Source organism: Ornithodoros turicata, chromosome 1, assembly GCF_037126465.1.
Source record: "Ornithodoros turicata isolate Travis chromosome 1, ASM3712646v1, whole genome shotgun sequence".
Classification (NCBI taxonomy): Eukaryota; Metazoa; Arthropoda; class Arachnida; order Ixodida; family Argasidae; genus Ornithodoros; species Ornithodoros turicata.
The window spans coordinates 76,687,729-76,715,200 of record NC_088201.1 but is presented as its reverse complement, the minus strand read 5'-3'; the positions used below and the strand labels follow the sequence as shown (position 1 = coordinate 76,715,200).

Here is a 27,472-nt window from a genome sequence, read left to right as displayed (position 1 = left end):
ACCCGCCGTTGGTAACTCGCGTCTCCAAGAAATTCCTTATTTGGGGGCGTCCAACCTTTTCCAGCGGAATATTAGCAGCAATGAGTGCTTCCAGAAATTCCGTAACAACGTCCATTCTTGCTTCCCGGGCTGTGACCACAGAGTCCAGCATCTGCAATCTTACATCACGCTGTTGCAGTCCAGAACAACCAGCAGCAACGTTATTGCCTCGCTGCGTTTCTTCCTGCCGTCGCTTCAACTTGTAGGCGTTCATGCGGTGCCTGTTGCTCATTACGTGGTCGTCGATGGTCGACAGACTTAGCACACACCTTGCAAAAAAGGATGCCTCCGTCCTCATAGAATCCGGCGTTTCTGTATTCACGAGCGCGATCCCGCGCAGTTTTCTTGCTAAGGTGCGACATAACATCGTACGAATAGGAAGGCGTTCGTTCTCCACCGTTCCCCGAATGCACATGCGCGCTGACCCTTTCTCATTTCTTTACAACACGCGGGGAGAGGAGAACCGTGCCATGTGACTCGCGCTGGTCGCACGTCTGCTGTCGGCGCCGTTTGCAGGCATCGCTCGAAGCAAGGTTTTTTTTTAGCACGAGGCTTTTTTTAGCGAAGGGCTTTGATAGATCTAATAGGCATTATTGACTAAGGGAGCATAAATTATTAATTGCAGAGTGAATTACAGCATTCCGCGGAATTTCCGCGGAAAAAAGGCGATTCTGCGGAAGATCGCCATTTCCACGAAATTTCGCGGAATCGCGGAAAGTTGGAGGCTTTATGTATGATACTGCTTGCCGCATCCGAAGCATCTGTGGCTGCTACGAAGCCTTTCTTCTAACTCTGCCACATTTGCTTGTAAGTTGCAATTCAGCATCTCGTGATCATTCCCGCAAAAGAAGCAGGGCTCCGTCTTGTCACGAGCGGTAGTCGGTTTCCTGGCTTCAACGCCAAGAGCGGAGGCGGACGGCAGTCCTTCAGAAGAAGTTTGCTGTAACTTCCTCTGGATCGTCGGAATAGGCCTCCTCGTGTCTTAGACACTGTCCCCTGTAGCCAGTGGCAGTTGCTCCCTGCACTCCGCTTCCCTCTTGATAAAGTCTAGCACGTGAGAAGTATCTCATACCGATCTTCTGACGATGGTAGTTCCAAGCAATTGTTCGTCGCCGTGAACATTCCTCTGGAAGCTGAGAATCATATCTTGCGGAACCGCTTGTTGTAGAACAGGAAACAGTAGAGAGCAAAATGACTTTGAGGTAGTACCCAGCGCTTCTAAACTCCTCGTATGAACATTCACTGTGTCGTGAAGACGTCTCAGTTCGAGAACATTGCGGGAGGAGCGTACTGGCTGAAGACCTAGCAACCGCTTCAGATTAAACTGTACCAGCATGTTTGGATTTCCAAATCTTTCCTTAATTATCTTGACCGCAGTGCCGTATATATCTCCCGTCAGCTGGAGGCCCTTTATTGAAGCTGCAGCCTCGCCAGTAAGAACCGCTGTCAGGTAGGACATCTTCTCGTTGTTCGACAAGGAAGCATTGCCGTCTACCAGGGACTCGAACCTTATCCAAAATTCCTGCCAGTGTTCTTGACTGCCATTATATTTGAGTAGTTCCAACTTCGGTAACTGTGGTCTGTTACGGCCATCTCCTACAGTTCGACTACGTTCTCCAATGGGAAGCGCCAGCTCACCAGGATTTCTGGACTCCAGTATGGAAGCAGCTCTCAAAGACTGTGCGACGATATGTTTCTTCAGTAAGCAGGTGATGGTGGTTACCCGGTCTTGATAGTCGATCATTCTCTCCAGTTCCGCTTCAACCTCTTTGACTGTAAACATAGGCTCCAACTTTCTGTCCACGTCATCCAGGCTGGCGGAGAATTTGACGATGCGCTCAAGCAGTACCTCACAACGAGTGGTGTGATCCTGAGAGCTTTCAACGACCTGCATAGCTTGCTCGGCTTCATTCAGTACAGTGGTCAATCTCTGCCGAAACGACTTCCTCTTTTGCAGGAGAATAACCCTCGAAGTCGATTCCTGTGACGCCTCCGTCATCGCGCTGGCCTGTGAATGTCCTCCACTCTCAAGTCCCTAGCAGGGGTTCCCGGGTTTCGGCACCAAATTTGTGTAGAGGAAGAGCCTGACGATCTGAGCCAGAGCAAAACGTTTACTGAACTAAAACCCAAAAGGAATAATAATGCACACCCTCTTAGCTCGGGGATTAGCACGAGCCCAGCTGTTTATCCACCTCTTCCTTAACATGGTCAATGAAATGGAGCAGCCGGAGTTGAACCCACTCCCAACGGATGTGCGTTCCGAAGATCCTACCGTTACACCTCACTGGCAGCTGCTGGTACCTTTTCGACTCCTTCGTTTCATGGATCCGATTGCTTTGGGCGAAATTCAGGCTATGTGTTGTGTCATCCTCTGTGTTTCTTCGCCTCACCTTCTACTGTCATAATGAGTATGATGCACGGATACATATTTTACAAATTGCAAGATGCATTTTTGGGATTGCTGCCTCTTTGCTCTTTTGACCCGAAAGGTTCGTGTCAGCCTCTTAACGGGACTTCCCGGGAGAGGCGGTGCCCCCCCTTAGTTCATGTTCCGGGGGGAGGGGGGGGGGGCAAGGGCCCCCGCAATCGGCGCCTATGCCACTAAGTATATTTGACCCAGAACAAAGCAAAGTTCTAGCAGGTCCCTGCTCGGCGAGGTCAGAATTCGGCGTGACCGCGTCAGGGCACACATAATAGAACCCTCACTGGCCAAGGATTAGTACACACCCGGCAAGATCTCAAGATGGAGACTTCCAAGAAGGGCCAATGTCCGGGTCTGGAGTCACTATCTGGGTCAAGTCCGAGGGACTCGGGAAATTTGCTTTGCACCATACTTTCTGCAGGGTCTATCCTGATTAGAAGAGATGACAGAAGTCTGACACTTGACTCATCCACCCGGTCCTCAAAGTACCGTATCGCGCGCGGATGAGACTGTTTCCAACAGCTTATATCACGCTTGTCACCGGCTGTCAGGGCTGAACGCCTTCTCTTGGAATGGCAAGATGATTCCATCTCGGAGACCTGGTCCAAACTCACAACCGTTCGACCGTAAATGCCGGAATTATTCTTTCAGGAAATGGGGAATCATGTTTGTGGAACGTAGTGGCGTTGGGACATTGTATGTTTGACCTTGGCAGCACGTACTGAGGAACTTTCATTATCCTCCGGTCCATTGGCCTGTCCTCTGTACGTTCATAACGCCCGTTCGTATATCGAGGTCAGAATGTCTTGGCTACTTTGGGTCCGTCCCCTAATAATCCTTTCTTTCATCTTAATCTTTATCTTCATCTTAATCTTTATCTTAATCTTTCATCGTTAATTTCTTAGGCAAATTGAGGCTTTGTATGTATTTGTCTCTTCTATGTTGTTCCAGCCTCAGAACATCAGTTCTTTCATGTAAGGCGAAATGACTGGAATTAGCTTCATCAAGTGCAAGCTCCGATATGGACCTTGAGAAATTTTTAATTAAGGCCTTTTTGGATGTGTTGTTTACGCAGTCTAATGTAGTCTCTGTATAGCTGTGCAGCTCTCGGCGCGTATATTGCCAAGATTTCTCGAAAGTCTTTTATAAATTGAAGGATTTGTAGATTGACGTTTTGAATGAGCGGAAGGATTTCTAGTCAAAGAAGAGCTTAGTGGGACACGGTTACAAGGAATACATTTTTGAAAATGTGCGAAAAACCTTGCTCGGGGTGAAAGTTGCTGCCTCAACATTGGGTTTGCACTCCATTTTTCTACCTGTGGCCTACACTGTTTTGTGTATCATATCTCTAATGCAACACATGGTAACCTAGATGTCGTTCCCAATTGGTTTACCCCTCCCCCCATTTGTTTACCTCTGGCAGGACATTTCAGATAGTGAAACTGGTGTGAATACCTTTACCTTTCTTTTTCTTCTTTTTTCTGCTTGTGGTGATACAAAAACGAAACAACGAATGAATCACTTGTTAGACGACCCCTTAAGGGCCAGACATAAACAGAAGACCGCATATGTAACCGAATACGCGGCAGGTTGGGGCCTGGAACGTGACTTTAACCGAATTGGACTTGGTGATATCTCCCAATTTCCGTCTGTTGTACAATAAAGTAGTGTTCGTCTGTCTTCCTAAGAGAGCAGTCGTGTTTTTCTCCTCTGCGGAGCAGCGCCAGTTAGAAGCGATTTTATACGAGTGACAACATCGCTAAAGAGTCACATCACTATTGAACTGAAGCTAGATGAAATTGGAAAGGTATCAGTGCTGGTTGAGGAATGTAACAAAGAAATATCTGGTTTGAAAGCGAAAGTTCAGTCTTTAGAAATGAAAGTCGATGACTTGGAAAACCGTTCCCGGAGGAACAACATTGTTATTTACGGATTGTCAGAGGACGTTGACGAAACTCCGGCTCCCCTATTGAGTAAGGTTGTGGAAGAAATTTTTGGTCGTTTGGGAGTGAGTTTGACATCAATTGAACGTGTCCATCGTCTTGGCCGACGGATTCAGTCTAAACATCGGCCCGTCATTCTACGTCTGTTTAACTACTCTGAGAAGACTACTGTTTTTAAGAACTGTTTCAAGCTAAAGGGATCTAGTATCTCTATCACAGAGGACTTTTCTAAATCAGTCAGAAGTTGTGGGACAGTGCAATTGAAAATAGACGGAAAGGGGACAAAGTGTCACTCCATTTCATGAAACTAAGGATCAATAATGAATTTTTCACCTGGGATTCTGGACAGAATAAGAGAGTACCTGTTAGTTCTACCCGAAGTGACAACTGACAAATGTCCTCCACATCCAGTAATTTGAGGCTAATAAACCTAAATGCAAGAAGCATACTAAATAAGGTTGTGGATCTTGAGAATACTTTACTTATCCATGACCCAGACATTACCGCGATAACGGAAACGTGGTTACATAATCGTGTGCATGACTCGGAAGTGATACCTGAAGGATTTAATATCGAACGTTGTGATAGAGATTCTAGAGGAGGGGGTACTGCAATTATCGTGAAGAAAGAGATATCGTATATCTGGTTGCCTGATATCAGCGGAGTGGAATCAGTCTGGGTCAAATTGTTGTCTTTCCGCCCGATAACAATTGTTGGTGTTGTTTATCGACCACCTCAAAGTGGGATAGGAGTCCTCGACAAGTTGTTTTGCTACCTTTCTCCGTTATCTAAAAAATACCAGATTATATTGGTAGGTGATTTTAATTTGCCCAACATCGATTGGTCTGCTTTATCTATAGGTAGGCGGGGCTGTCAGAGTACAGATTTGTTTTCTGATTACATTTTTCAGTTAAACCTGTGTCAGGTTGTCAAAGATTTTACCAGGTTACATGGATCGTCGGGTTCATTACTTGATCTTGTGTTTGTGTCCAATAATATGACGAATAAGCCGTATAATTGTGAAGTTTATGACGGTATTTCTGATCACAAACTGGTTGTATTCAATGCTGAATGTAATCGGGACTCTTTTGAATGTAAGCGCAATATTTTTTATGATTTCAGTCATGCGCAAGACGAAGGTGTACTTGATTTTCTCGACCTCAAATTTCGGTCATTTATGGATACTTTTGAAGACTAGAACTGTACGGTGGATTCGCTGTGGAACGAATTTGTTAATATTGTTAAATCTTGTTTGGCTTTGTACGTTCCGCGTAAAGTAAAGAAGGTAAAAACACATAACCCGTGGATCACCCGTGACATTATTCATCTGAAAAGAAAGGTAAATAGAGAACGGAAAAGGAACCGTCAGGGGAATAGTGATGCTTTTAAGAAATTGAGTGCTTTAAGGCTCAAGTGCGACGTGCCAAGTTTCATTTTTATAATGTGGCACTGCACAAATTTCTCAAAGAGGATCGGGCCAGGTTTTGGCGTTTTTTTATCCCCATCACGAAAATCACTTGAGAGGTTACAGGTGGACGGTACTGTGATTAGTGACACTAATGTGATTTGTGAATATGTTAATGATTACTTCTGTTCTGTGTTCACCATTGATGATGGCATTCGACCTGACTTTGACGATAACGTATATTCGCTTCCAGACATTGAGTTATCGATACATGGAATTTTTCAGCTGTTAACATTGATAACAAAAAGGCGGTAGGTTCGGACGACATTCCCAATACGTTCTTATCACGTTACGCGGAGCAGTGTAGTGAATTCCAAGCAATCGCTATCAACAGGATCAGTCCCACAACAGTGGAAGATTGCTAAAGTTGTGCCGATTTATAAGGCTGGCAGCGTTGAGGATGTTTGTAATTACTGACCGGTTTCCTTGTTGCCGACGTGCGCACATAATTAGTAAACATATAATATCCTTCCTCGAAGGGAATAAATTTTTTAACCCATTTCAACATGGATTTCGGGCGGGGGTCTCCACAGTAACTCAATTAATCGAAATCGTACATGATTTTGCGGAGATTGTGAATTCTCGTGGTCAGGTTGATGTAATATTTCTAGATTTATCCCGGGCGTTTGATAAAGTCTCTCACGAAAAATTGCTTCTGAAGCTTGGTAAAATTATTTCTAACCCATGTATTATCAGCTGGCTAACTGATTATCTTTCTGGTAGACAACAATATGTAGAAGTAAAGCAAACCCGGTCGACTTGCTCCCGCGTTTTGTCAGGTGTCCCGCAAGGGTCAGTTCTTGGGCCGCTTTTATTCTTAATTTTTATCAATGATATTATGAAGGGTGTTTGTTCGTTGCCGCCTTTTTGCAGATGATTGCGTTATTTATTCCCAAGTTAAAACTGTTGAAGATCAAGTCTTCTTAAATGAGTCTCTACAGAAGGTTGTGACTTGGTGTCACACTTGGCAGATGGTTTTAAACCCGAAGAAGTGTGTGTGCATGAATGTGACTAGGAAAAAAAAAGTACTATTTTTCGATTACCAGATTAATTCATGTACGTTATCCACTGTTAGTAATTTTAAATATCTTATTTCAATATTTCAGTAAATATTTCAAATAATTTGACATGGAATTTGCATGTGGACAGCATCGTCCAGAAGTCTTCCGCTAAGCTCTGGTATTTAAAGCGTAATCTTCAACATGTTAGACCGGTATTAGAATACGCAAGTGTTGTGTGGGATCCGTAAACTGTAAAAAATATTTCTAAAATTGAAGCAGTCCAAAAGAGAGCACTTCGCTTTATTTTTAATAGATACGAGAGACTGAGTTCGGTGTCAGATCTTTACTACAAAGCGGATTTGGAGAATTTGGTCAATAGACGTAAAATTGCAAGACTCAAGACTTTATTTCTTATCCTCAAAAATAAGCTTAATATTAATAGGGATCAGTACATTATGTTCCAGGAAAAGAGATCTATTCGTAGTGTACACGCTCTGCAGTTAAAGCCATACCAATGTAGAATAGACGCGTTTAAATTATCTTTTTTCCCCAGGACAGTAGAGGAATGGAATAGCCTACTGGAGGAGGTTGTCACGGCGAAGACTGTAGTTGAGTTTCTGTCGTTGCTGTCAGGGCAGTTGGCATAGATGTACAATTCTGTCATTGTTCGGTTTTGTTGTCTTTTCCCATTCCTACTTAGGCTTCCAGGAGGAAGCCAGTAGTATTTCAAATAAATAAATAAAATTAGTATATTACATGTGGTATGCAACCTATGCATGCAATGAGTGTTTCCACATTGTACTACGCCCATAATTTATCTATGTGTTGTAAAATCGCAAAAATCTCCTTTGTCTAGAACTGATTATGCTCATGGCTTTTCTAGTGGATTTATATTTATTTTTGATGTCAAGAGCCTGTGACTGACGTTTGTACGCTGCTGCTGGGAGTTGGGGCCTCTGTCAAGTCCTTTTTTGTTCCCTCCTCCCATTTGCGGAAGTGATAAATTAACTATTATTATTAGAACCCCCCATGTAAAGTTCCCATAGAACTCTCCCCATAACATTTTTCTGGCTATCCTCGCTATGCTGCTTACTGGCTGGCGTCCCGAATAATAATAATAAATAAGTGACCGTATGTATACTGAGTGTTCTTGTAATTCTGCAAGCATGTTGTAAAGGATGGTCGATGCGTATCCTTAATTGTAGCACATCTTGTATTCCAGGCACACTGAAAAGGAAACACAAGCAGAGCCTTCGCAAAAACAAGGCCCTGACAAAGAGCCTGGCTGCATCGAAACAAAAGCTTGCAGAGCAGTGCAAGGCAGTGAATCGTGAGCACGAAATCTTCAGCATCCACTTTTCCAGGGTAATGATAACACCCCGGGGTGGTAATTAATTCTAAAGCTATTAATCCTCTCTGTGTCGCAGCTCAAGTCACGGATCGAAGACAATGTAAACGCCCTGCAGAATGAAATGAAATCATCACTGGAGCTGCTGGAGCAGAGCCTGGATCCAGATGGCAGCCTCTTCCTCACTCCAATGGAGATCACAGAATTAGAGGAGCTTCCAGAGGGGCAAGCTTTTATTGTAACTCTATTAGCACCAGCAATATGGTCGATCGCATAAAAGCATCTGCTCATTGGTGGTAGCCAAGGTCCACCTGGACACAGAGAGGTGGCAGGTTTGAATCCCACCACTGGCTGTGTTGTCTGAGGTTATGTCGGCACAGTTACCCCTTAGCGTGTGCTTTGTCATCAAGATGTCTCAGTAGAAGTATGGTCATTGCATTACGATCAATCTTCATGGTGAAATAAAAGAGCAAGTTCAGTGAGTTCAGGGCTAGATTTCTCCTTCATATCTGCAAGTGTGAAGACACACTGAAGGAGCTGTCACTGCAGTGCCGTTAAAGATCTACCAACCTTGCCAGACCGCACTCTCCGGGAGTCAGCTGGACTTTGGCTCCTTCTCTCTATCGAAATTGCTCAGTCCCTGGCCGAATCCAGCCCACCAACGCTGGACACAAATTGTGAAAGGGTTCATTATTTCATTACCCTCATCACCACCAGCAACTGGGTAGAGTATCGCCCCTAGCGCCCCATTCATTATCTTCTCTCTCTCTCTCGTGCACTTGATCAATTTCAACAACTCATTTCCAACCAAGGTGATAGTGAGCATGACTTTTGCTGCTGATGGTTGGCTGTGAAATTCTTGGGGTTTGCTGCTGCAAAGACACACGAGTCACCCTACTGTGCTTTCATCCTGTGAAGAATTTCAGTTGGTTTAGCACCTTCACTACCCAATGAACCCATCCCAGGTTGTTGCAGTTCATGTCAACAATGGGGAGGCTAATTTTGCACTAACTCTGTTTCCTTCTGTGGATGGATAGATAGATAGCAGCAACGAATGTTGCTAGGGTGCCTGCATGCACACACACTCTTCCTCCGTCGTCGTTGACGCGGCGGGTCCACGCTGGCTCCTCATTTGAGGTCATATCTTTCAGTGTTTCGTTCATTTGCCTCATGCAAATGCAATACAGAGCGCGAAACATAATTGGAAATGATGGTGTGAAAATGCGCATACAATGCAAGGAATTTATGCATGAAACACAAAGTAACAGTGGCTTGTGTTGTACCAACAAGACAAACATGTCTTCCAACATTACACTGAAACCTGAAGGAAATTTAAAAACGTCTGTCCACGTATTATATTCACATATCTTCTGAGCATGATCAATCTTAGTCAGCCTGTATATTGAGGTTTGCAAATACTTCGAAGGTCAAAATGGTTTGGTAATCATAAACACTGTACAAAAATTTTAGAAGAAAGTTTGTTCTACATGTTGACAGTAAAGGCCATTCCAGCATGGTTTTCATTTGGTAACAGTATCTGCAATACAATACCGATTGCACACATACTTGGCTGCATCATTTTTTTTTTTTTTTTCTAGTTCGCTTGTACAGGATGAGTAATCTGTGTCCCATAAGATACGCGCATATTCAGGTGTCAGTCTAACATGCGTAAAATACATTGTCTCCTTGACCTTGGTCGGAACATTTTTAAAATTCTGTACTACTAACCTTAAGAGGACATACCAGTCGGGGAGCAACTCCGATTCACGATTTTCCCGATTCTAGATGGCGCCACGGTCGCCGTCCTTATCACGCCGTTCGCCTCCGACTCCCGAAATAATCCCCATTGTGCATGGTTGACCTCGCGAGTTTAAGGCGGCCCTCGCCCTCTGCGTTGTTTGTTGAGTGGTAAAGTGTCGGACTTTGCCACGAAAGGTCCGCAGTTCGATTCGAGACATTCACGTCTTTTTGCTTGTCTCCTATTGCTACATGAGAATTTTTTTTTGTTCTTGTATATTTATGCTACAATTATTGTTTTCACAAGTCACTACCGCCTGTACTGACTGATTATGGAATGTTTAGTTGCTCTTCGTATTGTTTTACTAGTGCATACTTACTGTATGCCGAGTTGCCGACGTACAAGTGTGATCGGATAGTACGGATGCCGGTATCTCAGAGGCTCTCATTTGGATCTACCAGCGGCTATAAATTAGGCTATTAACATTGCCTACACACAGCGCTTACAATGCCAGTCTGGAGAATCTAGTGCTCGAAACGGTATTCCTTTTTTTTTTGCACTCGCTTACATAATAATAATAATAATAATAATAATAATAATAATTTTACTCAAGAAAGCAAACTACAAATATAATAAAACAGGCCCGTCTAAACCGAAAGGCTTGTGGCACTCACCCTGAAGCAGCCAGCGGCATACAGTTCGACAGTATATGAACATATAAAGGTACTACATCCTATGATAAAGTTGCCGTAGCGCTTTTTTTAGTTTGTACTTCGATTCCAAAGAAAAACTGTCGAAGGGGAGCTTATTCAAGTTACAAGGTACATAGCATTGCCTGCGACAAAGTCCATATTTTGTGTGTGAGAAATGCACAACAAAGTTAACCCGCCCGCGTCTAGAAGGGCAGCATTAGCTAACCGGGGTCCTATATGAGGGGTCCCAAAAGTGTTTTTACAACATTCAATTTACCTTGATAATAACTCAATTATTCATGCAAAAATGACATTTTGATATGTATATTTCTGGTAAGTAAGCATTATGAAATATCTGAATTCATTTACAAGGCGTTGGTGCAAAAGACTTTTCAAAATTTCCGTCGTAGAACAGACTTCTTATTATAACCCGAAAACTTCAGTAACATGTTTCAAAGGCTCCTTTCCTCCATGTTCTCTATTCTCTTTCTTTTACCTTACACCCGCTCAGAAAAATGAAGTCAGTCAACAACCCCAGTGACAGGGGACCCCTTTTCTTCTGGTGTACCAGGTTGCAAAACCGTGCAAAGGAGGTGAAGGGCGATAAAGGCTTCGGGTCGACACACGGAAACCAACCAAAAAGATATGGGAAGGTCGAGCGGCAAGGCCTCGAAGCGGGAGTCGCGATATTCCCTACAGCTTTTTTTTTTCTTTATTTTTTTTTTTTCCTGGACGCCAAGAGGAACGATCCGACAAAAAATAAAAGGACACATTGGAGGAAAATAATAACTATGGTCACCTGACAACATAACAGGTTCTTGTTTGAGTCTGGCAAAAAAGTACAGTTCGTCCTCCTTATTATGTGGGACTGGGATAATATATGCATTCTTTTCTTTTTTAGAAGAATATATGAAGCGTAAACTTTTTACTCCAGATTTCGTTGTGTTGAATGCTGAGGTCTCAGTTAATTCAATCTAAACTTGAAAACGTGAAATTTGGTTGTGGAAAAGGAAGAACTGGACACCTTGTGAGCCAAATTTATGCGTATTTTAGGAAAATCACTATTCTTGAAGGGCAACACAGATGCAATTACAAAATTTGGGTTTCCAGAGATGAATATGAGCGCTAGTTGCCAAATGATGGAATGATCACGGAGAAGTCGTTTCATATAATCAGAGCTCGCCCGAGATGCCAGATTTTCTACCCCGAAAAAAAATGTCCCCAGGCAGAACTGTCCCCAGGGAAAAATGTTCCCCGGAGAAATCGTCTTAGCAAGAACGAAAGCTGTTTGATCGAACGCGGGACATTTGGTCGAAAGTCATTTGATCGAACACCGTTTGATCGAAACGGCAGTGGTCGTTTGATTTTTTTATTGCTTCGTTTGGAGCAGATGCATACTCTAAACAAGTTTGAACTGAAGTTTTATATGGCTGTTAATACAATATCTGTATTTTATACTATGGCGAAATTTCCTTCTAAGCATTCAGACTTCGAGTGCCTTTCGTGCGTGACGTCGCCGTAAAATACATACGACATGTATGAGAAATCCTGTAGCGTAAATATCTTCATCTCGTCTTCCTCTTTATGATGAAACCACCCGCGGCAAAATCTGAGAAAAAGCATAAAAACTGTTCCATAGGAAATACATTGGGACGGAGAGCTGGTATGCCCTCTTAACATGCGACTTGCTTTCCCAACCGTATATCTAATGTGGTTCTTCCACCTGAGGTTGCTACAAAAAATGACGCCTAGATATTTGTATTCTTGGACTCTTCCGAGAGTGGTCCTATAAAGAGTTACATTTAGTTATGACTCAAGAGTTACTATGAGTTCATGGCTTTTGAAAATCGTGAGGTGAAAACTTGATTTTATTTCAGGAGCCGTGATTTAGATAGCCGCAGAGTAGATTTTCGGGTACAAAATAAAAAAAAAAGCACTTCTCCCCTTTTAGTTTGACATAAGATGTGGAACAGCTGTGCTGAATGTACGGCATTTAGCAATCTCCACTGCCCATATTGGTGGGTGAATTGGCACTTTTTCAATCGGTGTATACACCAGCAAACAACAATACAATAACGAAAAAAGTTTGACGTTTCATCATCAGAATAACGTACCACAAGCTGCAGGTCCCTTTTTATATATCGAAGGTGTGTAGCATTTTGGTAGGGGGCCCGGATGCCTGTTGATAGCTTCTTTAATTATCTTCGTGTGCCAAGATTCCAATTATTTCCTCACCCCTCAACGACCCTCACAAGCTGAAATTCTGGGTTATCATGATGTAATCTGTGACCAGTTTTACCGCATGTTCACATAGTTCAGTTTGCTTCTCTGCAGCCTTGTCAAACATCTGTTTCGTGTTTTTTCATTCTGGTTTTTGTATTTCTCCCGGTTTCCCTGATGTACATCGCCGGTCGTTCTTGCCACGATGTCTTGTAGACGAACCCATGTTGATCGTTTGGTGTTGTCTTATCTGTTGGATGGCTGGGCAGATTCTTCAGTGTGGGTTGAGGTTTAAAAGCAGTTTTTATGTTTGCTTGAGCTAGTGCCTGCGGTATCGGTTCTGAAACGCCCTTTATGTAGGGAATGATGATGTATGTAGATTTTTCCAAGGTATCATTTAGTCATTTAATAAAATGTGTCGTGTTGTCCCCCTGCCTGTAAGAAATGCATGTGTCATGGTTCTCACTGGTCCATGAAACCCTCGAATCACCTGGAATTTGAAAACGCCATTTTCGAGGTCTGGAAAACTCTGCACTTCTTTTACCATCCTTGAAAACCCTCGGTTTCGCATCTTTTCCTTTCTCTCGTAGAGTTGCTTGTGCAAATTACACTGTTCCGGAGTCAGAACTGTAGCTTCAAAACCACAGAAGTTAGCATTCTTTATTGCAATTGGAATCAGCTGCAACAAATGGATGGCACCCTCTATTATATTAATCTCATTTTCTTTCTGTCCTAGTTGTCAGCCACATCTGTGTACTGACCACTATTGTGCAGTCCTCATTGTTCTCTCATGTGATATTTGTATTTTTGCAAAATATTGAAACCCTGGCTATAAACTGTGTTTTACATGCTAGTCAAAACAACGGGCACTAATCTGATGATCTTGCTGTGTCTAAAACACTACACAGAGTGAAAGCAGGGGTTTCACTATACCTAAATATGTGGAAGACTTTACGTAGCTCAAGCGCTTTAACTATCTAAAAAGCGGATCAAAGAGCGAAATCAGCTCAACTCTCCCCTCCATCGAATGCGTCAGCACACGTCACTCGGCTACAGCAAACGGGGCAGACTCATCTCCGAGTGGCGTTTTGCGTCGTCAACCAATCTTGGATTCCCACAAGGTCAGCCGTGGGGGAGAACCTGTTTGCTGTCCCATTGTTGGGGTTTCACTTCAAAGAATAAGTGTGGCTTATAAAGAAATCTCATGTCTATTAGAGAAAAGATGTACAAATAATACGGTGTGGAAGGACATTCCTCGTGAGTGTAGCGGTTCTGAAAAAAAAAAAAAAAACACTTATTCAAACAGTGTATTCACACGAGCGACATACTCGCGGAAGATTCTAGCGAAAGAAAAAATGAAAATATTGCTTACAGAGCCAAAGTTCCATCCCGTGTTGTGCTGAGCATTCGCACTGTGCAGACTACCGGGAGTGGCGTATTGTGCATTTAGCAGACTCCGCCGTCAGCGTGGTTGTGGCGCAGGATATTCCCCATGGTCAGCAGTGTACGTGAAGACACGATGCTGAGCGCTCACGTAACAGCAGAAAGCTACGACGTTTTTCGCATCTTCCGCTTCTGGGGAAATGGCGCTCACGGTATACACGGTAAAATGCAGTAACATAAGTGGTGGCCCCCACGAAACGTCACAATAACGTCGCTCCTAGTGTTGTGAGAACTTGAAGGGCGGAGCAAGTTCAAGAAATAGTGCGCAAAGCGTTCTGTGCTACTACGTCGTTGTCGACCTTCATAATTTAAGAAAATATGTTTCAGAGTTAAATGGACATATTCCTACTGATACATCATTGCTCCTATATCGGTTTAGTGCCCCTTTAAAAGGTCCTTGAAGTTTTGTTCCAAAATTCAGTGGGAATGTGTACTTGTTGCTCACAGTGACCTAGTTTAAGGGGACTGTTAGTTGCAAAGTTCTATGGTTCTAAAAAATGCTGTACTAATGAATTGCTGTGCCAATGAAAGTCTACCTTCTTGAGGGCTGAACAGATTGATGGGTTGCAGCCTGTTTGCTGTTATACGCAGATCATCCAAGTACATTTTATGAGTGAAATCTATCTTCCACGCACACTTTGTCGATCTTTGTTTTCACTGCACTTTATGTTGCAGGAAGGACCTTTGGCCTCCAGGTTCCCATCTTCAGACAAATGCATCAGTCATCTACAAGGAGGAGGAAGAAGAACAACAACCTGAGAAAACTGAAGAGCTTCCTGTACACTCCGAATGGTGGGCACTGGATAATGGTTAGTTGGCCTGGGGTATTACATGGCACATTCCGGCCGTGTTCCAAAACAAACTCTCAAGTAGGCATTGGTCACATGACAGAGTTGTATCATGTGACCAAGTGGGTAGGCGATCCTCGAGTTCGGTCGTGGAATGGGTGCAAGTACGATTCCCGACATGGCGACAGCAGACAATGGTGACATTTGGGCGCTGATACATCAGAGCCGCTGCTTTGCTTTGCTGTAACGGTATTGATGTCACTTCGTAAAGCACTTGAGCCATGAATTAGGGGTATTTACTGCACACTCCGAGAAATGCTGTTCTGGTTCACAGCTAGCTCTAAAGCTCATAGAAGCAGCTTTCAACATTCACATGCAACGAGCTGATGCATGTATGTATGGTTCCATGCATGCTGCTGTGAAGAAAACATCGGCACAATATCTGCACTGGAACTTCCCTGCTTCCTCTATGATGCAGCCGAGAAGAGCAGCAGGAAAAACAGACCATAGGTTTCTATGCTGACGACAGCTCTGACATCAGTACTCTTGGCCGGGCAGGGCCACATTCTTAGGACCATGACAGGATCGAGCCCGGCTTTCCAACCAGTGATTTACTCTCCCGGCCTGACGGCTACATACCTAGCATGGCCCAAGCCCGGCTCTAGCTCACAAAATTAAAGGTTACCTCGGCCTGGCCCAGTGTAGTGGGCTGTAAAAGTTGACCTTGTCTTACTAATAGTGGAGAACCACTTGCTTGAGCTCAACATAGGCCCGGTAATGTATGGGTCCGGACCAATAATGTCAAACCCGAGCCCAGCCCATGCCCGAAAAAGTAATGCTTTGCAGGGGTGAGCCTGTGCCAGTACAGTGTTCTAGTACCAAGTGAAACATGTGGGGAAGACGTGGCGTCAGTGCGGATAAAGGCCCATCAATTACCCGTGCAAGACTGCCCTTAGAAAGCACGTATCGTAACTTTATTAGTACCCTACATGCTGGAGTATGTTGTTGGAACGCCATTCTTAAATCTTGCCGCCGTTTTCGCTGCGGCAACTAGGGACGCCCAGAGATATGTCTGGCTGGTTAATTCTAGGGCCTCATTACTGATTAATTTGCCGTCTGCGTGCCCTACTTCATGCATCTTGTCATTCACCGCGTTATGATTAGACCCTTTAGACCCTGGATTTCTAGCCAAACGCCTATTTTTGTCCAGTGGTTCCAATAGTGCCTTTTCAACACAGGAACATGAACTGAGTGCTGGGGAACCTCCTGTATTGATCTGATTGTGCCTGTCAATGCCTATGCTGGCGTAGATGCCTAAAGCTCTGATTAAACATGGAAAAATGCAGTAATGGCCCTAAAGCGGTGGCAAAACTCTGTTGTACTGACATCGGTCACGTCCTTTTGAAACTAGCGATCCCTTCAATGTATCTGAAAGGTGCTGGAATAGAAGCTGAGAATTGAACATCTCAGTGTGGTCACTTACTCGTTCTTTGTGTTGTTTCGTTGGTCGTTATTATAAAATGTAGCCACCTTTTGGTTTTGTTTACATCTACAAGAATCCTTTGAAGCGTTTTTCTTTTTTACAACTAATTTGACACACGGTAAAAATGCTGAGGGCTGTGATGTATAAAGGTAGGTTCAATTCCAGTACAATCCCTACTGTTTGGCAACCTGAGGAAGCTGCCGTCCTCGCCGCAGTCAGGGCCATCGGCATAGATTGAGACGTTACCCATCACAAAGAACTCTTTACAAGTTATGTTACTGTGTGAAAAATGTACCAAAGTTAATAACAAAGTTCTTCAGCCTGAAATGTAACTCGCAGTTACAGAGTTACTTCCAAGTTACTTCGCACAGGAAATAGCACTACATACATAGGTGCAGCACGTGTGAGCAGTTGAGTTCGACCTTGAGTTGCTTGCGGAGGAGTGCAACATGCTTAGTTTTCGTTTATGTCCAACAATTCGTCGAACGCTTTGCATCTTACTCCCTGTGGGCGCACAATGGTTCAGCTTCATTTCAATGGCAGCGGTTCTTACTTCCTGAATAGAATACTGTAATTGATTGAATATCACATTCAGTTATGGAGCTACAATCCAATTATACTGGACTCTTTCTTGCTTCGGCGCTAAGCAGTGAACGTCGTTTCAGCTCGTGCATCGGTGCTTTTAGTCCATACTGCACGTGCCACAACATGGAGCAGTCCCGGCGAAAAACATAGTCCGTGTTGCAAAGTGGACCTGCATCACTGTCCGAAGCACGTGAAGATAAATGTTGGTGTTGGAACATTCGCGAGAACTACTGTGAGCTACAATTCAGTGAATTGGTATTGAAAAATGCACATATACGGAACACTATGATCGGACCCGTTCCAAATCCACATGCCCACGATAGGCATGCGCGCGCTTTTCCTGCTGTCTCATTGGATGCCGCCAAAGACTGCTCTGTTTTCATTGCGTTTTTCTCCTAAACGGTCACGCTGTGTCAACTAATTGAAACACGGGCTTTCATTTGAGAGCAAGTTGTTTTTACATTTTAGTGCTGCTTTAAATAAGTGTTGTTCCCTTACAGAAGTGCAGACCAGCACCCCCATCTGTCCCCCGTCTCGAAGTGGAAGATCCGGAAGAAGCATTGCACCCGGCACGTCTCCATTCCGTTTGAGTTCCAAGAGGATCCAACAGACGACACCTGCAGAGCCACGTCCCTCCACGTCCTCACAAAAGTCAGACGTGCTTGGTAACCAATCGGACATTGAGCAGCCACCTGCTCATGAACATCCTCAGGATGCGCCTCATGAAGATCCTCAGGACACGCCTCGTGATTCGTCTAAGGGTAAACCTAGCAACTTTTTCCTCCGCGAATTTAGAAAAACTTTATTCAGTAACGATACACTATGACTCTGTGCCTTGCGCATGAGAGGAGAGTAGTGCCAGGAGAGCAATGAGTGATGCCATGATGGATTACTAGGTCAAAATGTAATGCACTACCATTACTGATGACTTTTCCCGAATTGTAATGCATTACGATTACTTATTATACAAATGTAATGCATTGCTTTCCACCTATGGATCAGATGACTTCTGCATTCTGTGCCCATGTATAGACTGTTTTGTAATACCTGTAGCTTACGAAAGGTTTTGCAAAAAAAACACCGCTGCCTGACATTTTCAATTGGCTGTACCTGTGTTCCAGCTCCTTCCGTCAGATGGCGACACGGTCGAACGCGGCGTTGCAGACAATGCCGCACAGTAGTCCTCTGCATTCAGTTCCACTTGTTCACTTGGTTTCAGTATCGTCTGCAACACCACGTTCGACCGTTTCGCCATCTGACGGAAGGAGCTGAAACACAGGTATAGCTGATTAGAAATGTTAGGTAGCAGCAATTTTTTAATTTTCACGATTTATCCGCGGAGAAGCGGTCCAAGTGGCAGTATATGGACATAAAAGTTTGGGGCATAATACGTCCTCTAACATCTACTTCAGCTTCCCGACACTGTTTCTATTTGTTTTATCTCCGTTACAAACCCCGAAGTTTATCTTGGCGAACCCGGTACAACCCGATTTCACCCTCCAATTTTCAAAAACATTAAACCGGAAAACGCGTGGGTCCATTTTATAGGCACTCTGTATAGGTAGTGCTAAAGAATGCTTTTAGAGCAGTAAAAATCAAGAACAGTATTCAAGTGAAGTACAGAACAGACCAACATTATTTGGGCACACATTGTTCCATTGTTTTTTTTTTTTGTTTTTATTGAACTGACAACATCGTAATATACACGGTAAGGCACTGTATACAGTTAAACCTCGATGTAACGAAGTCTCCATGCAACGAATTTCTCCATGTAGCGAAGTTTCCTGAAGCCCGCGTTTAGCTTCCATACGGTGCAGTGTATTCGGGTGACCCGTATAACGAAGGTACTTGACCCGAGCGCTCCATGTTACGAAACCTCCCGCGCGGAGAACAAAGAACAAGAGCGCGCCTTTGTACCGCGAATACGACGCCTCTTATCATCCAAGGCCAAAAGCAGAGGAGGAAAGGGCGCTGCACTCTCTCCTGCTTCCCCGTCTCCGCTCTCCCATCTTCCCCACGTGCATTCTTTCTTCTGGTGTGACTTACTCCACGTCGTAAGATGGCTCCCGGAGACGCTAGCAACGTGCGCAAGCGGAAGACGCTTTCAATGGACGCGAAGGTGGAAATCATCAACGCTGTGGCCAACGGTGAAAGGAAGAAGGATGTCGCTGCGAGGTATGGCATTCCAGCAAATTCGTTGTCTACGATTTTGAAATCCAAGGACAGCATCTTTGCGGCTGTTGCTTCGGGAACCAGCACTTCACGGAAGAGACTGAAGCTTGCAACGTATGAAGACGTAGACAAGGCAACCTTCACGTGGTTTATGGAGATGTTGGCGAAAGGGGTTCCGCTTACGGGAGCCATTGTGCAGCGTCAAGCTATAAATTTTGCGAACATGCTCGGCTCTGATAACTTTAAGGCTAGCAGCGGTTGGCTCGAAAAGTTCAAGAGGAGGCACGCGATAGTGTCAAGGGTTTTGTGTGGTGAGGCTGCGTCCGCTGACGCCTCGGGGGCCGCATCGTGGCTTGAAGAGCACCTGACTACTATCCTAGAAAAATACGCCCCGGAGCACGTCTACAACGCTGATGAAACAGCATTGTTTTATCAAATGCTTCCAAAGCGTACCCTCATGCTCAAGGGGCAGCGTTGCGAAGGCGGAAAACACAGCAAGCAACGCTTTTCTGTTTTGCTCTGTGTGAACATGGACGGAACAGACAAGCGTGCTCCTCTGGTTATAGGGAAAACCAAAAACCCGCACTGCTTCAAAGGAAAAAGAATCCCGGTGAAGTATACTTCCAACACTAAAGCATGGATGTCTCGAGCGATCTTTCGGGAGTGGGTGACGGACTTCGACTGAGACATGGCTAAGAAAGGCAAGCATGTCTGTCTGTTGCTTGACAACTGCTCCGCACATCACATTGAGGACGTGAGTCTCACGCACGTGGAAATCCGTTTCCTTCCCCCGAACTGCACTTCCCTTATCCAGCCCTTGGACCAAGGAATAATAAACAGTATGAAGTGTGGATACCGTGCGCGAGTCGTCGAAAAACTCCTGTTGGACATTCGCCTTGAAAGGGAAACGAAAGTGAATGCGGTCCAGGCCCTCGAGATGCTCGCAGTAGCGTGGCAGAGCGTGAAACGCGACGTAGTCGTCAATTCCTTCCGCAAGGCTGGATTCTACCACAGATTCAGTGAAGAAAATAGGGGCTCCGACAAGTTGGAAGAAAGCGAAGACGCCGCGCCTGCCCTTGTGCACCAGTGGCAGGCACTGAGAGAAGGCGGCGGCGTACCCCTAGACATCGAGCTACATGACTTCCTGACCGCAGATTCGTCCGCGGTGTGTACAGAAGAGTTGCGGGATGAAGACATCGTCGCAGGCCTGCGGGGTACGGCAGATGACGGGAGCGACAACGGTGGCAGCGACACCGAGGAAGTGCTGTCCGTACCGACGGCGCGCGAAGTGCTAGACGCTATAGATGTGCTACGTCGGTACGCGGGGTGCAAAGACAATCAAGAGGCAGCACTGGAGGCTCTGTCAACTTATGAAAGGAGCATTGTGCCGACGTTTCGCAGTGTCCAAAAAAAGCTCACAGACTTTTTCGCGAAAAAATAGTCATTTCCACAAGCGGTAAGCGACATTTCTTTGGCGATCTATATAACGAAGTTCTCCATGTAGCGAACTTTAACCATGGGTTTATCGACTTCGTTACATCGAGGTTTAACTGTACCAGTCGGATCATAGCTACAAGCTAGTGCGATACGATATTTTTCAACGTTTACTTATTCAAACGCGGCAGTTACATTAAGAAAAAGAATGGCTGAGGAAACACACATTTATACAAGCGCTAAGATTCCACAATAACAAAAATATAAATATATATCATCAATCCTTTTTACTGACATCACTATAACGATATATTCAACAAGAATCGAACAGAAACCTCCGGACGGCTAATTTGAAGTGTTTGGCTACAACGACATCAAGGGGCAAGGAGTTCAAGGGGCGGTTCCACTTTATGACCCCTTGGGGTTGGAGAAGGCGCTTACCATATATGTTTGAGAAACACTGTACAATAAAGTGATGATCCAATACAGTACGGCTTGTGCGAGTAACTGAGACTAACTTGACACCATCAATTATTCCCTCATTTAGTATACAAAAATTAACCATTAACACAGTTCGCTCAAAGCGTAGTAAATTGAAAGGTAAAATGTGTAACGTCTTATATATGCATGAATAAGATTGTCTGTTATATGTATTGGATATAATGCGAACTGCTCTATTCTGCAAGACCTCAACCGGTTTAAGATAAGATTGATGCGTGTGCCCCCACGATTCTACACAGTACAGCAAATGACATTGGATGAGCACAAAATACAGACTTTTCAGGACAGCAGTTGGGAACAGTCGACGTGCTCTGAACAGTGCTCCATTTGCTCTTGATAATTTAGTGCATACATTTTCTATATGTGGCTTCCAGTGCAAGTGGGAGTCCAAAATTACTCCAAGGTATTTAATGGTGTCGACACGTTCAACTGTTGTTCCGGCAATAACTATATTGAAATCTGTTAATGAAACAGTCCTACGATATGGCCTAAATACCATATATTTTGTTTTCAAAAGATTTAGTGACAGAGAATTCACTTTAAGCCATTCCAACAGCTGGGGAATTAGACTAGCAATCTTATCATGAATGACACCAATTGTAGGGCCAGTAAAAAGTAACACGGTGTCGTCAGCATACATGATACTATTAGAGTGGTTGGCCTCACTAAAATCATTTACATAAAGAAGAAAAAATATTGGAGCGGAGCCCTGTGGGACTCCCATGTGCACGGGAAGAGGAGGCGAGCAGCACTCTTGGACGGATACAATTTGGGTTCTGTTACTGAGGTAGCTAGTAAAAAAGTTCAAGTGAGTGGCCTCTAATTCCATACTTGGACATCTTACCTAACAAGACATCGTGACGTACTGTGTCAAATGCCTTTTTTATATCTAGGAAGATGGCTACACAAATGTCTCCCTTGTTAAGGCAGTTGTTTATAGCTTCCGTAATAGAACAGCGGTTGCAGTTGAGCATGAGCTACGAAAACCATGCTGGGTGGGACTAATTACTTTATTTTTTTCAAGAAAGCTAGAGAGCCTGGCGGACAATATTTTTTCTATTATTATATTTAAAGCATTAAGTACTGAGATGGGGCGATAATTAGTTAGAGTATTTTTACAGCCACCTTTATACACTGGTACTACCCTGGCCGTTTTGAAAGCTTCCGGGTACCTAGCTTCGACTAAGCAGCTGTTAAGTAGATCAACTAATGTCGGGCACAGTATATCAATATTATTTTTAGTGACCATCATGCTTATATTATTGTAACCAGGAGCGGTGGTACCAGCGCACTTTTTAACAGTTTTTATGACCTCACCATCAGTCACCTCGTAAAGCGCAAAGCTATTAGTGACCGGAGAGTTAATGTAACTCAAGGACTTTGTAATATCGCCACCACCTGGAGACCCAATGTTGACAAACGTTTCATTGAGCATGCAACATATGGCAGTAAGGTCATCCTTTATGTCCAGTAAGACAATTTTGCACGTTTTTTTTCCAATGACTTCATTAATTATCTTCCAGGCTTTTCGAGGGTCAGTTGTATTGCGTATTATACGAGAAAAATATTCTTGTTTCCGCTGGCGAATCATTTTGACAGAACTGTTTCGATAATGATTAAACTTACGTTTATAATAACTATTGTTTTTGTCGAGACTCAATTTTCGAGACCAAAAATTTTTTTCTTCTAAAATTCTAAGGATGTCATTTGTCATCCAAGGGCAGATAGCATTCTCGTAGTAGCCACCACTGCTTCTGACATAGGAGTTGCCAATGGCTGTCTGAACTTTAGAGACAATCGACTGACACGCTTCATCAACTGTGCCCTGCTTTTGGGTCTCATAAAAGTAATTACTAAGTAGTTGACGTAGCCTTGGGTAATGTAACCGTCTAGAAGGTTTTGGTGCATTACCTTATGTTATCGAGTTTCCAATGGTTAGGTTATTAGGTATTATTTCAGCCAGTGCCAGCCTAAAATGGTTGCGCACAAAAGCAGCGGACACTCCAGGTGCTGTGGTACAGCTCACGGAAGGTCTGGTACCTCGTGATTTGCACCAGATGTGACCAGGTCCTGCTCATGTAGATATGCATAGAAATGTGTATAAATGAATGGGAGGCTTTGCAAAGTGCATTAACGTTGATGTGATGACACACCTGCAGGGCTGAATTCCTTGGTGAGGCGGGCAAAATGACGGGCATCCAAGGCGGCCTCTTACAGGGAACCCAGCTTGAAAAAGTAAGTGTCCGTATTCATATACTCGCTGATTTGACTTGGTTGTTCGCTCGGTAGAAATAGTCCACAAGACATCTGTGGTAATGGAACACCAATCAAAACAAGTTAGAGGCTCGTATTTTAATTAACAAACTTAAAACAGACTGAAACGCTTCAGGGTCTTAGTTTAATAAACTACATACAAGCTCTCGTGCAAAGCCCGCGCTTCTTCAGGTGAGAAAGCTGTACATGATGTAGATTGTAGAATATACGTAGGGTCCGACTTTTTTGGGTTATACCCGATTCCGCTCCATTGTTCCCTCCCGAATCAGTTTCGGACCACTTTGGATTAAATTTAATTTCTCCGCAAATTATAATAATGTATTATGTTGTCTCATGTAGAAGGCCCCCAATTTCCCGTGATTCGGAGAAATTTTGCGAAATGCAGAATTAATCGTAGAATGCTTCGTTTGACAATATTTCGCGGAATCTCTTATTTTGCTCGAAACAAATTTCGCTGAAGTTTGACTGGGTTGAAGGACGTGATTGGCGTGATGTGGACGGTTACTATGACGTGCAGCGTCTCAGGAGAAGTTTATTTGCACGCTCGTGCAAAAGAGTGTCAGATAAACGCGCGTGCTCCGCACGTGCAAGCTCCAAGGTACAAGTGACCCTTTGACGCTGGAGGTGAGGGAAGTAAAAAAAAACAACAGAACGAGCATTAAAGGAGCGCTGAGGTGACCCCAGAAATTGTTGTAAAAAAATTCCAGCAAGTCCCCATAGTTCAAAGTGGCACTAAGCTCTCTGGGATTTTCTGAGGTCGTCTGTTGTTAGACTCTGAAATAGTACAGAGTGGGTGCTCAATAAGGTCAGTCACATTTTCACGCGTGACGCTATACCTGTTTGACAGACAGACTTCCACTGCCACACAGTGAATAATTTATGCCAGAATAGCCTACGAAAAAATCGTGGTATCAGCCACTGCGTAACAGAAAAAATACGGCCACGCAAACTTTCGTCTTCATGTATTTCCTATGCGCTGCACCGACGGATGGAGGCGAAAATTTGCTTGGTCGTATTTATTTTTTTTAAAGAGTGCTTGGTAACGACAATTTTTTCGTAGGTTTCTCCGGCATAAATTCTTTACTCTGAGGCAGAGGAAGTCTGCGCGTCAAGGAAGTATGACGTCTTGCACGAAAATGTGACTGACCTTTTAGGTTCTGTGTGGCCTTTGACACTGCCAACAGTCTTGTCCGTAAAATTGGAAAGTCTCAATTATCGGTCGGTGACTGTATCTGGAAGCCCTGTTCTACTACAGTAAAACCTGCGATGTCGCATATAATGATATTTCTCGTAAAACGATGGTTCGTGACTTTACCGTGAAAAGTATACATTGTTTGTATGGCAAAACGACCCGCGTACAGCGATGGAGACCGCGGAGACATCCGAAATTCACATCAAAAGAATTAAACCAATATAAAGATTGAGGGAAGAAAATAGACAGAGACTGTTCATTTTCCAATACTGTCAGTGAAAGAGGTATGTGGTAACGCTTTTGTGTCTCTGTATTTGGTCAATGCTGCTCAGAATTCGCGAGATGATTCAAAAGGCCTAGCACGTGCTCTCCACCCGCGAGTCGCGCGGCAGTGTTCTAAAGCGAGCTTCTCCTAAAGCACGCAGGCGTTAGGTGAAGCCGACTTGCGGAATGATGACGTGTAGTGTTCTGGTCGATGTTTTCCCAAGCCAGTGCGATGTCACACAGCTTCGCGTTTTTCTTTTAGCATCTGTTTCTTTTTCTTTTGCTACACGCGGGGTGGCGCGCTGTTTAGGTCAGCCCTCGTTTAACGGTGCACTTCGTATAACGATGGAATTCGCAATTACCGTCAATATCGTTATACGCGGGTTTCACTGTACGACAGCCTTTTACAGCGGTATCTGCTAACGGGAGGGTTTCAGGAAATCGCTGTGGTTGTATCACAAGACCCTCCTCTTCTTTTTTCTTCTTCTCTGTCTCCTTCTATCTGTTGACTGTCTGTTTCGGTGATGCAAAAAAAGTTAAAAAAATCTAAAGCTAATAAAAGCAATTTTGACATACTCAGATGGGTACATTGTCCCGAAAAGTGTCCCAATTTTTCAGCGTTTCTTGTCCCACTTTTGTCCAGATTTTAGTAATATTTTTGTCCCACTAATCCCAGCTCTACACGTCACCATTCACTTTACAGATCACAAGGCAGTACTTGCCACTCTAAAGTAGTTGTGCACATATCAGTGTCATGTATAAAAGTGTCAACATCCACACACAACAGCTACCATTGAAATTCATGTTACACAATTGTAACTGTCCAGTAATTATTAAGTGCATATTAAAATAATGTTCTGGTATGTTAAAATGTGAAGCAACAGGAGGGAGGATTGTTGATGAGCGATATCTCCTTTGTATCCGTAAAATCTTTCACACACTCAATACCTCATACAACGTGTTATACGTAGAGCCTGAAGTTTTCTGGAAATATATTTTTCTAAATTCAAGGGGTAAAAATTAGGTAAATAAACATGTCCTCTAAGTTTATGCGAATCGGGGTGAAAAAACTGTTTGCTAAATTCAGGGAGAAGTCTGGCTCAGTTACTGAAACTAACTGTACTGGTTTGGTACAAATGGTGGTGTAACTGCATCTGCTGCCAAACAAGGTAGTGTGCATTCCTACAGAAGTATCAGGGAGGGCCATTTGGCCCAACCTTCAATTTGGGGTGTAAATTTGGGGGAGAATCTGGTTAAACCCTAAAACTTGAGGCTATAGTTATATGTCCACGTAAGACAACACTTTTGGACTACGTTTTGCAGGCATACCACTCACAGCCCCTTTCAGTGTGTTGTGGGTCCTGAGTGAGTGAGTGAGTGAGTTTTAAGTGGCTTATTTCTATAGATGAGTGCATCCGTGCAAGTTTGCTTTTCCTGGGTACACATTTACGTGTCTTTGCGGGTAAGGCGCGGGTAGACCCGTACCGCCTCCGCGGATTGTGCGGGTATACCCGCAATACCCGCAAGCACAAAACCAGCCTGTCGACTTTTGGTGTACGCCCCAATTTACCGCGAACATTGTGCCCAAAATATTTTCCAAGACGTTCCATATGCAGTCCTTCCGAGATGATCACAGCTTTGTCATTTACTGATACCACGTTCTATGCTTACTCTTTGACGAGGGCGAGAGTCCAGCTGATTATGGTTGGTAGTGTGGGCAATATAAAATAGGGTAGGGTATCGCCCCTGGTGCTTAAACTCCCCATTCATCATTGTTGCTGTTGTTTGGCTATGTTTGCCACATAGGGCTAACTTTGGCCATCTTTCGAAACGACGACTGGTTCGCTTCGCGTGAGTAAGCATGTCAACTGTCGCGTCTGACTGTTGGAAAAGTGGCTCACTAACGGACAGTGTACCCAACATCCATAAATCATTTCGTGTTGTGATGATTACGTGGCATAACTGAAGCATGCTGCGCATTGGGCTGCGGGTGCACCTGCGGATGTGCAAGTACCCATCGGGATGTGCGGATGCGGGTCGTGGTCCCGCAGGTGCGGTGCGGTTGCGGGTACGAATTTTCATACCTGCACTCATCTCTACTTATTTCTTCTGTTCCAGGAAGCTTCGGTGGCCCTGACCTGTTCCACAAGGAACGTCAAGGAACGTCAATGTCAAGGAACGTGACACTCCGCAAGGGTCCGGAAGTCTCGGCCACGAGTTTGTTTGTTTTTAAGATATGAAAAAAAAGAAAGCGAAAAGAAAGATGTCGCATTGAACTCTATGTATATTCTGTGGCTAGTTCCATCTGAAATACTCATCTCAAATACATCTCTGTTTACTGGTAGTGCAACTGTGTCATGACATATTGCCTTTGTATTGTGGATTAGCTGGTACACTGCTGTGAGCTCGGACAGAGCAAGGCTGGCAGACTCATTTTGGACATGCTTCCGTACGGTTTCAGATAGATT

The 27,472-nt window shown here is 44.1% G+C and overlaps 1 protein-coding gene across 2 annotated transcripts in view; it reads left to right on the top strand.

The window, feature by feature from the left end:
• LOC135378418 (uncharacterized) overlaps positions 1-27,348 on the top strand; it is a 61,598-nt gene extending 34,250 nt beyond the window's left edge. For both annotated transcript variants that reach the window (XM_064611449.1, XM_064611448.1), the window contains exons 7-12: positions 8,093-8,235; positions 8,298-8,443; positions 14,987-15,120; positions 17,668-17,928; positions 23,434-23,509; positions 27,123-27,348. In XM_064611449.1, the coding sequence (XP_064467519.1) occupies positions 8,093-8,235; positions 8,298-8,443; positions 14,987-15,120; positions 17,668-17,928; positions 23,434-23,465 (716 nt within the window). In that variant the 3' untranslated portion in view covers positions 23,466-23,509; positions 27,123-27,348. The remainder of the gene's footprint in view (positions 1-8,092; positions 8,236-8,297; positions 8,444-14,986; positions 15,121-17,667; positions 17,929-23,433; positions 23,510-27,122) is intronic.
• The last annotated feature ends 124 nt before the right edge of the window (positions 27,349-27,472 follow it).